Here is a 14317-nt window from a genome sequence, read left to right as displayed (position 1 = left end):
AGAAGAGTTTAAAAAGGAAGATGTTGGTTCCTGGAGTAAGCACAATCATTCTCACTGGAAATTATGGAACTAATTAAATGAGAAATGAAATGGTTGCTAATGATCTTAGGATTCTCTTAAGCCATCCTAGATATAACTTTTATGACTCCATCAGCCAGCTAGTATCTTACAGTCAACAGATGCATTAAAGATTTCAGAATTTCCTCCTCTCTCAGCAACGATATAAAATCTGGTTAAATTTCCTGATCTCCCAAGTTCAGATTAGGATCTCCCTCTCTATCCTCATATCAATTTATACTTCTCCACCACACAAGATTGAAATTGCCCGTTTGCTAGTCTCATCTCTCCCTAAACCATATGCTCCCTGAAAACATGGACCATATATGTTTCTTGTTCACAGGTGAATCCCTGGAACTGCGTGCAGCCTCAGGTGCACAGTAGGTGCTTGATAGAGATTCTAGAAGACGTGGACGAGCCAACCATTGCAGAGATGCTTAGGAACCCAACACACACAAAAGCAAAGGCATAGCAAGGTCCCGGGGCCTGACACGTACTCGCATGGCCAGAAAGTAAAAACAGAATTCTGTATAAGTAACTAAGGCTAGACCACACTCTGCCTCTTAAAGGAGGTCATTCTGATGAAGGGATGGCACGAACTTGGTCTAAAACTAGATTGCACAGCACGATGTGTTTTTGTTATTTTTTCTGAGTAAAAGGATGCAGATGATGGAAGGTTTGAAGGGCCTGCAGTTTCCAATCCATGAGGTCTGTGCACACTGTGAATCACTTCCCCGGCAGATTGTGGAGAAGTCCTAGAAAATCGTTAGCCTGAGGACTCTGTGAATCAGGATTTCAGCTGTTTGCACACGGACGATATTTTTAATATTTTTTACCCACTCCACTTGGACAATCCTATGAAACACAAAAAGGTGCCTTATGGAAGGCAGGTTCTCAGTAAGTGTAAAGCAATCAGATCTTTCCAAACAAATAAGTATTTCACATTGCTGGGTATACAAAGGCCTGAAAATGGCCTTTAAGATATTGAAAGTATCACACAACATACTGATCACTTATCATTAGTCATTACTGTTCCAGACCACAGGCTCCTGAAAAGCCAAGCAACACTGCTCATTTTCCAAGGCATGCTCTCCTTATGCAAAGAGAAATGAGCATCGTGCCAGTTCATTGCAGCTTGACAAGCTGTACAACCCTACACAGGTATCCTTCTGCTTAAAGGAAAAAAAAAAAAAAAAAAAGATATTTCACCTAGTTGGCTAGAAAGCAAATTAAGGAAAATGAAATCCTATTTTCCATTTGTGTTACAGGGTGAATTTGCAGGCACGTGCCCTTAGGAAAATTTCACCATCTGAATAATTGAATGCTTAAAGCTGTAAGGAAACGTGCCACGATGCCTGACCAGTGCCTGTGCCTCTCATTGTCCACCAGCTCTTTTTCTGTTAAGGGCTCGGCGACACTGCTCCAAGTCTAGAGAATTCCCTTGGTTTTGATTTTATGCCTCTGCCACACTCTAACAGGCACGTGCCCCGTTTCCCTTATCCCAGTCACTAGAATTTCTCTGCTGTTCCAAGACTCTCTTCACAGAAAAATCACCATTACCAGAGCCCAGCTCTCCTTTTCTCTGTATAGCAACCCAGCAGTGTTGATCTACTGTCTGCAGTATTGCCTAAAATAGAAAATAATCCCATTTGCAGCAAAAATAATGCCATTTGCAGCAACATGGGTGGACCTAGAGATCGTCATTCTAAGTGAAGTAAGCCAGAAAGAGAAAGAAAAATACCATATGAGATCGCTCATATGTGAAATCGAAACAAACAAACAAAAAAGACAAATGAACTTATTTACAAAACAGAAACAGACTCACAGACATAGAAAACAATCTTATGATTATTGGGGAAAGAGGGTGGGAAGGGATAAATTTGAGAGTTTAAGATTTACAAATGTTAGCTACTACATATAAAAATAGATTTTTAAAAAAGTTTCCTCTGTTAAAAAAAAAAGAATAAATATGGCCCAACAACAACAAAGAAGAATCTACAGCAGCCTGAAAAATCTCTTAAGAGTGCACTATGTTATGTATAAAGAATGGGTTGCCTCCCATTTTCATCCACGTAACTAGTTCACAATCACATTCTATCCCATATGTTCAGAATAAAAGGTTGCTATAAATGGGGGTGTGGAAGTTATTGGAACTTTCTGCTTTGGGATGGGAATGATGAATAAAAGTAGAAAAGTATGAATTTCTTCACATGGTGCAGCGTTTGGGTGGGTCACACAGTAGCAGCCCTGTTAGCTCTTATTTCCTTTTAAAGTCACACAGGACAGCTACTCACAGTGCGAAACAGAATGTCTTGTTTTCATTTCTGGAGCGTTTTAAATGATCTTATTGTCGTGGGTGCACTCAATAACCACTTTCTGTCACCACGAAGGGGAAGACTCCTTAGGCCGAGACTCATAAAAGGTTATTCTAATTCTGCTGTGACTGAATATATAATTTAAATTGTACTCTAACTTTTCAGTTCTACCACGAATTATCCTGGGTTCCGAAAAGCCACGCTTTGAAAACAAGGTGAAGGGAAAAGCCATTATTAATGACTTCCATTAGGGAATTGCTTGGGGGAAGAAAAGAGTTACTGGAATCAGAAGCCTTTGGAAGTGTTTGCTTTTATGTTTATTCAGATTCAATTAAAATGAAGAGCTTGAATTTCCTCTTTAAAAGCCACTTCTAGATGTTTTTGTTTGCCTGTTTGTTTTTAATCGGCATAGAATCAACAGACTGGACAAAGTGTCCAAGAGAACTATCAGACAGCACCAGGTAAGTTACTTACAGGAAGCCTGTCTCTCGTCACGCCGGTATTGCCGGAGGTCTTCGCCGTTCTATGCCAACCCTTCCGGCTGCTGCACACGCACTTTATATGTAACAGCCCCGTCAGTCCTCGTAACAACTCTGTGAGCAAGTACCGTTGTTACCGTCTCCATTTCCCAGGTGAGGAAACTGAGACACGGAAGTAAAGTCATTTTCCTGTGATCAAAGCCAGGCAGTGAGTTCCTCTTCCTAGAATAAACTTTGTTTTATAAATAAATAAATAAATAAATAAATAAATAAATAAATAAATAAATAAATAAATAAAATAAATAAATAAATAAATAAATAAATAAATAAATAAATAAATAAATAAATAAATAAATAAATAAATAAAGCACTGATGCTTCAATTCCACCTCCAAAAAAAAAAAAGGCTTACTTGGGGATCAAAGGATGTGGATCCCATTTTCCAAGTGCTAAAGATGGCCATCTCTAATAGATTTCTAAAAGGTACATGTGTTGTATCTTTGCTTTTACTGGAAATTTATTGCAGTAATACTAACCAATGCTGAGAAGGGGGTGGGTAGTGGTGGTGTGATTTTTCTCTTCTGAAACACAATCAATAAACCATAGTTTGGTTTGAAAAAAAAAAAAAAAAAAAAAGAAGCAGCAGCTAGGGATTTACACTCAAGCAGTCTGGGCTCCAACACCCAGGCTCTTAGCCACCATGGCATGATGCCTCTGGCGTTAAGGAATGACCACTTCTCACTGGGAGGGAGAGGGAGGGGAGAGCGAGTCCTTTGGCAGGAAGATTAGGAAGGCAGCCTGGTCAGTCTCCCCGCACACGTGGCATTCTAGCAGAGCTCCTCCCCTATCGTGGATATTTGCTCAATTTTGCAGCACTTGTCTGAATCCTAAGTCCCTCCTTGGGTTGCTCCTTAAACCCTGGCCCCACCCCAGCTTCAGTTTGCTCCTGCTTGGGTGAACCAACTAAAAGGAAAGCACAGGAGACTTCACTGCTGGTAAGTGTTTTCCTCGGCTCCCTGGGGCTAGCATCTCAGCGCAGGTGCTAAGAGCAGAGCATCTTTTGGTGAGAATTTGTCTGTAAAGTGCTTAGCCCAGGGCCAGAAAAACTCAGTGCAAGTTAGGAAATGCCATTATCCTTATCAATTCACATCATCACTGCTCCCCAGTTCTTCTGTTCAGGGATAATGTAATGGTAGATCCAAGACAGTGGCACCTAGGACCATAACAGAACTCTGCAGTGGGCATTTAGCTTCCTTCTTTGAGAAATATTGATGGAGTGCCTCCACTTTTGCCAGGTCCTATGCCTGGTATCATGATGAAGGTGACAGACGCAGTTCCCATCTTCACAGAGCTTGCAGTGTAACCTTGGAGGAACAGCTAAATAAGCAAGTAATACGGTATTATCGGTACCACAGTAAAGGAAAATAGGGTCCCATGGGGCAAAGACCAGAAGTGCCTAATCTAGATACGGTGGCTAGAAAGGCTCGCCAGAAAAAGTAACCTCTAGATTGGGACCTGAAGTATTTGGGTAATCAAAGAAGGTGGAGGAAAAATTTCGGGCAGCGGGAACATCACGTACAAAACGGAAGAAGCAAGTGCATAACAGCATTTAGGACCTGAAAGAAATAGCGTATAGTGAGATGAAAAATGCCAGGGGTGGGATGGCAACAGAAGAGCCTGGGGACAGAATCAGAGGTCATTTCATGAAGGGCTGGAGGTCATTTCACGGGAAGGAGCGACATGGTCAGGCTCACGTTTTCTCATCATTTTTGCAGCAGGAAGAACAGCCCCAAGGAGACGACACCAGATGTGGGTGGGGAGGGCAACTTCAGCTTTTATGCGGCAGTTTCTCAAAGCAATGCTGGCGGCCTGGGCCAGACTGGCGTCAGTGGAGATGGGAAGAAATGGATGGACTTGAGACGGATGAAGGAAAAGAACCAACAGGATCTGGAGACTGGAGAAGTGGTTAGGGAGAAAGAGGGGCCACCCAGGTTTCATTCTTCCCTGGGCAACAGGGAAACTAGGCAACTAATGAAGCCATTTGCTGAGATAAGGAACTCAAGGAGAGAAGAGGTTTGAGAAACATATATCACAAGTTACATGCAGCTTCAGCACAGCTGAAAGAATCAAAGAATATAAAAGTGGAATAGCCAGGAGCAACCTTCCCACCCCACACGGTACTTCCTCCCAGTCAGCAGGATCCAGAGCACATCTTGGTAGGTTCCCTGCACCCTGATGCTAGCCCAGACTAGCGACAAGAACAGCAGTGGAATGCTAGATAGCTCTTGAAAGGCTGGAAAGAAAAACAGGGGCCTCTTGTACGGCTTGTTGTATCACTAGAATCAGCTTGAACAATGGCGAGAAGAGATCCCAGTTGCTATCTGTCCATATGATGAGCATGCAAAAAGACAAGAAAACGATGCCCCTTGCCCCTAAAGCATAAAGCATTTCAATCTGTCAAAGCAAATTAAAAATAGACTTCCCGCGAAGATTTCTTGCGACAAATTCTGAACTTGAATCTGATCAAGCCTCTAGAATCAGGTGTTAAGCTCAAACAAACTTACAGAATATACAGAGGTCGGAAAAAAATGTGTTCATCACATCACAGAGATCACAGAGACAGATGAGCAAAGCCCAGAATGCTAGGCTTTTGCTGTGACAAACAACTGAGCTGCTTCTAACAAAGAGATTGAAAAAGAAAAGAAAGAAAGAGGGAGAGAGAGAGAAGAAGGGAGAAAGAAAAGGAGGGAGGGAAAGCTTAGAAGAGACTGAAGATATGCATTTTGCCGCTTTGTGCTTTATGTTCTATGCATTCTTTTAATTTTGAAAGAGAAAAGAAATAGTAATCAGAGAAATGCGTGGACCTCATTTGACTCTTGATTCAAACAAGCCAACTTTAAAAAAATAGCGTGAAAAATCAAAGAAGCTTGAACACCACCTAGGCATTAAAAGATATTAAAGAATTATTAATTTTGTACGTGATAATGGTGTTGTGACGCTTTTTAAAATTCATTTTATTTTAGAAACATATAGTATTAGTGTTGGTGGATGAATGAATTGATTGATGTATGAAATTTTCTTCAAAATAACCCAGTGCAGACAGAAAAGAAAGTAAGTAGAAATACATATGAAACAAGATTAGTCTTGTAATGATTATTGTAATTTTTGGAGCTGGGTGTCTCTACATTTGGATGCATTTGAAAATCTCTGTACAAAAATGTTTTAGCTGACTTGCCAAGAAATGCAGTATTTGAGGAAAGCTGTAGCAAAGACCAAAGAAAAAGAGCAACAGTCAGCTATGATGCAGAAACTGAGCACTGCTTCTCAATTTCTGAAGAATTGTTTTCAATGCATTGGACTGGCACTCTCTCCTATGCACAGTCACTCCTCTCCATGGTTGGCGTTTGGAGATGTTCCGAATGGAGCTTTGTGGCACACTCTCAGCTATTTCCACTTCTAATTCCTTTGATAAGATCCAAACCTCATTAGGCTGTCGGAGACATTTGGTCTTCTCTTTCCATGGTATATATATATATTCTTAACATATTGAGGCACTTGGGGGCAATCACAGAGATCGCTCCTTTCTGCCCATGTACTGGCACTTTTCTTGCTGCCAAGCCCATTCAGGGATGCCACGGGCCTCGGAAGAAACTACCCGAATCATCTCCCACAAGGAATTGTGCTCAGGCAGTATGTCTTGCTTGGCATGAGAGTGGAAACAGTATAATAGGGTATTTTACTAACATTCTTACATCACGGTTATGTTGAGCCTAGTGGTCAGAGCACAGCATCTTAAAGAGATAAGATAAAAATGGTACCCATCATCCCTGCCCATTATCATCATCATCACCATCTGATATCTGCCCCAGTAGAGGTCTAAACTGGCTTCATGATGAAGCCTTAGACTGAGATTGTGTTCTGTATTTAAATAATAAATTAAGAAGGCTCAAGTCTTAAGAACACTCCCTTGGGGATACAAAGTCACCTGATCCACAACTATTAAAAAGTGTCTTATGTACGAAAATCACTGAAAAAAAAAAGTAATATGATGCCTTGAGAATATTCTACATATAAAGACAGAAGGGAATATTTACTGACAAGTCTTGATCATGGCATGGAGAGAAAGGACTTCAAAGCAGAAATAATGAAAGCAAGAGGAAAAGAGAGCATTTAAGATGGAAAAGACAGAAAAACATCACAGAAAGAGGAGGGGGGGTGTGGTGAAAACCAAACCACCACCGTTTTGCCTTCACTGTTGTGCGGCTCCATCGTGAATGTACTAACATCACATTTCTATGGGTAATGAAAATTGAAGTTGTCGTTGGTAACTTTTCAAGGACTCAGGAGAAAGAGAGCTGGAATCATTCAAGACAGATGCCTTCCCTCCTGTTTTCCTTTAAAAAACACACCCTGTTTTTTGGTGGGGTGGTAATTAGGTTTATTTATTTATTCTCAATGGAGGTACTGGGGATTAAACCCAGGACCTCATAAATGCTAGGCATGCACTCTACCACTGACCTATATACCCTCCCCTCCTAAAAACACACCCTCTTATTGAACGTTTTAAAAGCAACGTTGGGTCAGTTGATCTTAAAGTGGCCAGAACCACACATTCCCTCCCAATGTAAGGTCATGCAGCCGAGCTTTGAATGAGAAATCATTTCTGGATCTACTTTTCTCTAACACTCCAACTCAATCAACCATCTTAAAGATACCACACTGTGTACAGAAATTAGAGACTTTTGTGGAAACAACTCTTTAAATTTAAGGAAACCAAGTAAAGGGGAAAAAAGTTAAAAAAAGAGCCGCACATATAAGCAGTAATCCATTGAAAAGGCGGTGAATCGGCATCTCTATCTACAATTTACAGAACTCAAGGTTTATGTTTTTGGATCTTATGACAAACTCCCTACTTGTAGCCACGTTATCACAGTTTTATCAGAGGCAAATGCCTTTGAATCTGAATGCTTTCAGGCATTTGTTTGAAGCAACTCACTCAGGAGTAGAATTAAAGAAACGTGCATATCTTCTCCAACCAAGAACAACCTTCCCGCTCTCTAGGGCATGGGGAGGTGGCTCTGAATAAGAGGTTCATTTATGTCCCTGCACCTGTGATTTTCTTCCTAAACGGTGTGACTGGCGCTTCAGTATCTGGTTCAATATCAGAACTTCTCTTTTCCAAATTACTTAGCTTGCACTTCACTTACAGGTGACTCAAGCAGGCTTTCTCTCATGGTTATGGCATTGCCTTCTACATAGCACCGGGAGAGAAAAGAGATGTAATTATTTAGCTAGTTGGGTGGGAAAGGAGGAAAAGTACCTTCTCGTTGTTTTAAAGCAATTAAAATACTTTGCGAGGCAATCCTAGGACAGACGTTTCTTTTTGATGTTCCTATAGCATGCACATTTTCTTGGTTGCTGGTAAGTGAATCATAATCTGTAGTATCTCACATACTGTATTTTGGTGTGTAAGCCAAGTGGACGAACACATTTCTTACTGTGCTGTTGAACACACACAAACACCTGTTGACTTTAACTGTTCATTGTTCTGCATTAATTAAACAGTTAAGATTACCTGACGTTGACCATCAATTTCAGGTCCACATGAAGACTAAATGGGGCAAGAATCCAACCCGTTAATAACTGACAGGTCTCCCAATTTCCCCTTGGAAAATTTGGAAGAACATTAGGCAAACAGAGGAAGAGGTCTCTCCCCATGACTGTCAACCACCATATGCAATGTATTCATTTCTTACTGTTCATTTCATATTATGATGTGGACCCAGGCAAAGTGACTCTGTATTACCCTTTGGTTATTAGAAGAGTCTGATTAATTGGAGTTAATTCCTTGGCTCTAAGAAGTTTGTCACTATCTACCTAAATCTGTATTTTTCCTATAGATATTTTTATTACCCCAGGGGAAGTTGAGTTCCCCTGAGAAGAGCATCTGTTGGTTGGTTGGGCTTTTTGAGGATAGGATGGGTGTGTTCCAGGGGACCAGGCTGCCCTTTCGGATCTGGCAGGCCACCAGTGGCCCCAGCCCTCCGCACCCTCTGCAATGCATGCAGTGGCTTGGTGCTTGCAGTCGGTTGACTGGCGAGGCTCGGAGCATCTCTGCATATGGTCAACTCCCTGCTTTAGAGCACCTCCCACAGTTTTGGCCCATTAACCCGACCACAACAGCTTGATGAATTAATGCTTATCTAGGCACAGTTGGCAGCTTCTAATTAAATAATTATGGATAAGCAGCTGCACAGAGGCTGTTATGTGCCCTAGAAAGCCAGCTGTGTGTTTTTTCAGTCCTCAGACAGAGGAAGAGTTAACACGTAGCTCTGGATGTTGGGTGCAAAGGGCAAGTGTATCATACACAACATATGTGCCATGCAACACCAAGTTGCTGGATGTATGTGCTAGCCTGTCCACGGAGTGATGGAGAGCTAGCTGCTCCTTGGCTGCTCTCAGCCATCCAACACAGAAGGAAGCAATCATATGATCAAGAGGACAGAGTGTTATATGGATGAGTCTTTGATGAACACAGAAATGTCACTGAGCTAGCAGGCAGATTCTCTCAGGTCTGGGTCTCACTGAGATAAGCAAGTGATTAGAAATCTAGTGTGATCTTTTTGAGGGGGTATGGGTATGGCTGGTATGTTTGATTTGACTGAAGCTTCTTAAGATGCTGTTTTCAAATATTAGAAATTGGAGAACAAGATAACTATCACAAACCTAGATTTAAACTCTAAAATACATTTTTTCCCCAAAAAAGTTAGAAGATATTTGTCCTGCAGAATCACAGATAAGGTCAGATTCCTTTCTAGAAAGCTAAAAAGCTAGTCTTATCTGTAAACCAGGGGAAAACTGACCAGAAGGAAGAGAGCAGGATTTGGCGACTAAGCTCCAAGATACAGGAAGGTAGAGATTATCGATAAAGACCATCGATGGAGATGTTGGACCGAATAACAGAGCTTGTTACAACACATCGGCATGCTGCTGAACTGACAGCTGATTTGATTTTCCTCCACAGGCTGTTCTTTCTACACCATCCATGTGTCTGCACTTCGCAAAACCGACTGTGTGAGAAGCCAGGACAGAACAACTTGGCTGCCCACTGGCCTTGTCACCAAGGTTCCCAGCACCATCTCCAAATGAATAGACATAACTGGAGGCGAAAATCAGCCCAAGAAAGTCAGTCATATCTTTATATTTGAAGACAATTAGGTATTTTTAATCCTCAAAATTTACGGATTTCCCTTAAAATAAGAACAGAGGAAAACTGGAAGCATGTTTCTTATGGAATTCACTTTCCCCCAACTCCCAGACCTGCTGAAAAGCAGCAGATAATCCAGCACGAAACTTTGCAGACTGATTTACTGTTCTCCCTTCAAAGATCAATGGCTTATAGTTTATTTAGAATAATCCCATTTCTTTAAAACAAGGCATCCGGTACAGTAAACTGTCATTTAAATAAGTGGGAACTCTTCCTTAAAAAGCTTCAGTACAATTGTTTCCTTTTTCCCCCTCTTCTGGTTCCCTTTGATGTCAGTGATTCCATCACCTCAGCTCTCTGAAGATGACTGCCTGTGATTGACAATTCTCAAGGATCTCATTCCTTTTAGATGAATCCTAAATGAAGCTCAGCTTAATTAAGTCTGCTGTGCACCTCAAGTCTCAGAACACAATGCTAAGGAATCGAATCACAGCTCTGTAAAGCCTATGAAAACACATTTCCGAGGTGGGGGTGGGGGTGGGGTTGGCAGGGAAAGGGGGGTCTTTCATCAGTCTACACTGCCATCTAGCCAAGATCACGTCATTCCGTGCAACCCTCATTTCTGCGTTCAACGCCCCTAATGAACGCCAGTCTTCAGCAACCAGCTTACTACACCCTGAAGTCCAGATGAAAGACTAGACAGCAGCATTTGCTCCACCAAGTCCAGCAGCCTGCCGTGGACCAACAGTCACGTTCTCATCATCACCTTATCTCCACAATCCAAGTGTCTGGCAAACAGACATGCATGTCTGTGTTCATTCCACACACCACCTACGCCAACATCATGTGCGTCTTGTGCCTTTACATATTCTGTGACTTTACTGGAAAAACAAAAGTTGCTTTAGGTAAAATGTGAGAGCTGATTATAACCGAATCCTCTAGCTATACGTCAAGGGTTTAAAACACCCCAAAATAGTACTCTTTCGACGTTGACTGAACATGCAGACCATATACATCTGTTAAGAGACTCCACACGTAGGTAAAATAAAAAGAACCCTTTGCACTTACGGTAGAAGACGTACTCGGTGTAACTTGACCAGACCTTGTCATCTGTATATTGGTTGACGAAAGACGCTGTCACTGAGGAGTTACAGGCCACCATGTGGAATCCACACTCTGACAACATATCAAAAGCCCTTTCCAGATGCTTGAATTTGAGATAAAATCTGGAGGTGTATCTTTCTGGGGCTCGGTCAGGGTCTCGGCTCTCATTCAAAGTTTCTCCAAAGACCTCTTTTGCCAAGGAAATCCTTCCACAAACCAAAATCCGAGGAACTCTCCGAAACTTGGCGTCTGCCTGCCCCTCTCTGCCCATGGTGCAGGAACCCCTGTACCCCACGGTAATGAAACCCCACTTGCGGTCGGCAGGGAGCAGCGAGGAAGGGGGGCAGATTCTCGTGTCGCTTCCTTGGGAGGCGTCTTCAAAGTCACTATGGCAGAATTCATCCGGGCTTTGCTTGATTTCATCGGGGGTCAGGAGTTTGACCAAGTCTGGGAGCTGGAAGTACTCAGCTTCCCTTTTCAGTCTTCCCCTCTCTGGAAAGTGATCAGGCAGGACCACCTGCCTGTCCCTGAGATAGTCCAGAATGTAACGGAACAAGAATCCATCTCTGTCAATGAAAAACCTTCCCTTGGAGTCCTTGGCTAGATCGTTAGCTGTGTCTCTCTTTGGGGAAAACATTTTCCACAGGAGGGAATGAGGGATGCTTACTAACGTGGAATGGCGAGTGAAATAAACTTGACCCCCCACATTCAGCTCCACGACCTCGGGGAAGGAGTTGGGAACGGCAGCCCCTTGTTCTCGAGGGTAATAGCGACTACAGTTTCCACTCAGAGCCATGGTGCTTGCTGCTGCTTCTTCTTCTTCTATTTGGATGTGAAGGTGCAATCCAGTGGAGTCACAGCCTGAGCCTTTGCATCAACTTGTAAGGGAGGGCGAGGACACTAACTTGTTAAAAACGACCTCCTCTTGCCCCAGGTTTTTCCCCAAGAAAGCAGAATTGCCAAGAGTCCAAGGGTGTGGGGATGCTGCATAAGTAGTTTAAACCCCGGCAGGTGGTGAGCTATTACTTCGTGGAAGATAATCAACTCATCTCCATCCGATCTTCCCCAAGCTCAGCGGGCTAGGCAGGCCAGGTCCCCAGTTACTGAGAGGTCTGTCTGAAGGAAAAGAGAGAAAATTATTTCCTCAATCCCAGCATGAGTCAGAAAAAGAGAGACCGCTGGAGAGAGGAGAGGGAGGGAGAGGGAGGGAGGGAGGCAGGCTGGGAGGGAGGGAGGGAGAGATTATTTTACATAAGCAGCCCCGGAATGACTGATTTCAGCCATTCTTCAACTAAATTGTAGCTGCTCTCAAGCTATTCTGTGTCTACAAATTTATCCATATCCCTCAGTCTTCCAGCATTTAGTGTGAAAACCATTTCTATTTTTATTTCTGCATTAAAAAGGAATATGCAATTTGCAACTGCTAAAAGGGAATTTTTTTTTTTCCAGCTGGACAGGAAAAGCAATAAGCCTCAGAACTTACCTTAATGAATGCTGGACACACAGCTCTTGTGGAGAGATACCCATTTGCAAAGCAGTCGGAATCCACAGTCACACACACAGTCTCGGAGCTTGTCAGATCCCAAAGAGGTAAAGGACAGAGGTATCAGTGAAAAGTGCCAGAGAGATGTGCTCTTAAAAATAATTTTTTACATATATAAATATTTATATAAATGTATATTTGCGTCTACGTATGTATAGAGTCACTCTCAATCTCAAGTTAAAACAAGTCACAAAAAAGTTAAACCGTGATGAGAAGTGGTTGGATTGAAGCAGCAGAGCAGAGAAAAACACTCAACCAAAGCGTCTCCAGGAAGAAAAAAAAAAAATTTAAACCTTTGGAAAGAATCCTTAAAACAGAAGAGAGTTGTAAAAGGTACCGGGACTTAGAAGCTTTTCAGAAAGCCCAGAAGCAGAACGAAAGACAGCGGTGCCCTGCTGGGGTCCCAGGCAGCCACCCCGCCTGCCGGCAACGGCAGGCGGGCTCCCATGTTCCCAGCCAGGCGGGAGCCGCGGCCGCCGCAGCGCGGAGATGCCGGCGGGGGGCTCGGCTCCGGCTTCCCCGGCGGCGGAGCTGGGTGGTTCCACAGTTCCCGGCGCAGTTCGGGTGCTGTTGTTTCAGCAGTGCAGGCAGGAGACCATCCAGGGAAGTGACTATTACATCATCTTAAAGGAATATGGCTTGGAGAAAGCGGAGGCGGCTCGGAGTCACGTCCTCCTCGGTGGCAGGTCGCCGGGACTGCACGGGGGACGCTGCGCGCCGGCCGTGGGCACGCGACTCCCGGGCGCTCGGGGCTTGGGGCGGGGACGCGGCGCCGCGCAGCCACGTCCCTCCCCGTCCCGGCCGGGAGTCTGGAGTTTCCGAGGGCCTTTGCTCTGCCCTTTCCTCTCGTCTTTAGACCTCCGCCGCCGCCACCAAACCCCAGAAGCAACCCCCACCCCCCAACCCAGCAGTGAGAGGAACACAGAGATTTTTCATTAAAAAAAATTAACAAACCCTTTGCTCGAGCACTGAATTTATGCCGAAGGGCAAATTTCCCCTCTAATGATGCCAAAAAAAAAAAAAAAAAAAAAAAAAAAAAAAAAAAGCACACTCAATGACCCCAATGTTCAAGCCACAAAGTGGCTTTTTGTTTTTCAATCAAAGAAGATGAAATTATGTTCTCGCTAATGCCCTCCTGTTTTTTTCCCTTCTTCTCCATCCCTCTGCCACCCACACCCCAGCAAATAAGTAAATAATAAATAGACAAATACATACATGCATACATACAGTCTCTCTGGAATTAATGATGCTCTTTCGAAAGAATACACGAAGCACTGGTACCCTCGGAAAACCCAGGGTTTATATCAGTAAGTCAGTGTCTTAGCTTCCATGGAAGAAGCTGTTACCTGCAACCTTTTGCTGGGGCTGTTTCCTCACTCAGCGTCTCTTCGGATGTGCCCCTGCCCCCTCCCATCTCATCCCAAGAGGATGCTGGTGGAAGACACGCCTGCTAAGAGACATTTTACTCTTGTCCCAGAGGGTTCCCTTAAGTGCATCATTAGAGTTTCAGGAAGGCATTTCCAGGGCAACCTAATCCACTAACAAAGTGCTTCCAGTTGATCCTGCCAGTCAATAGTGGCCCAGCCAACGGCTTACAGTAAGTCAGCCATTTC

General features: G+C 43.4%; 1 protein-coding gene across 3 annotated transcripts in view; it reads right to left on the bottom strand.

Moving 5' to 3' along the window:
• Positions 1-13937, bottom strand: part of KCTD16 (potassium channel tetramerization domain containing 16) — a 245537-nt gene extending 231600 nt beyond the window's left edge. The window contains exons 1-3 of one of the 3 annotated variants that reach the window (XM_032477026.1): positions 13920-13937; positions 12645-12732; positions 11126-12277 (exon numbers count right to left, since the gene is read on the bottom strand). In XM_032477026.1, the coding sequence (XP_032332917.1) occupies positions 11126-11957 (832 nt within the window). In that variant the 5' untranslated portion in view covers positions 11958-12277; positions 12645-12732; positions 13920-13937. Of the gene's footprint in view, positions 1-11125; positions 12278-12644; positions 12733-13041; positions 13561-13919 lie in introns of those variants that run through there. The other 2 variants (XM_006194398.3, XM_032477027.1) reach the window with 2 other exon arrangements.
• Positions 13938-14317: the final 380 nt, after the last annotated feature.

This window comes from Camelus ferus, chromosome 3, assembly GCF_009834535.1.
Source record: "Camelus ferus isolate YT-003-E chromosome 3, BCGSAC_Cfer_1.0, whole genome shotgun sequence".
Taxonomy (NCBI): domain Eukaryota; kingdom Metazoa; phylum Chordata; class Mammalia; order Artiodactyla; family Camelidae; genus Camelus; species Camelus ferus.
This window is presented reverse-complemented; position numbering and strand designations above follow the sequence as displayed.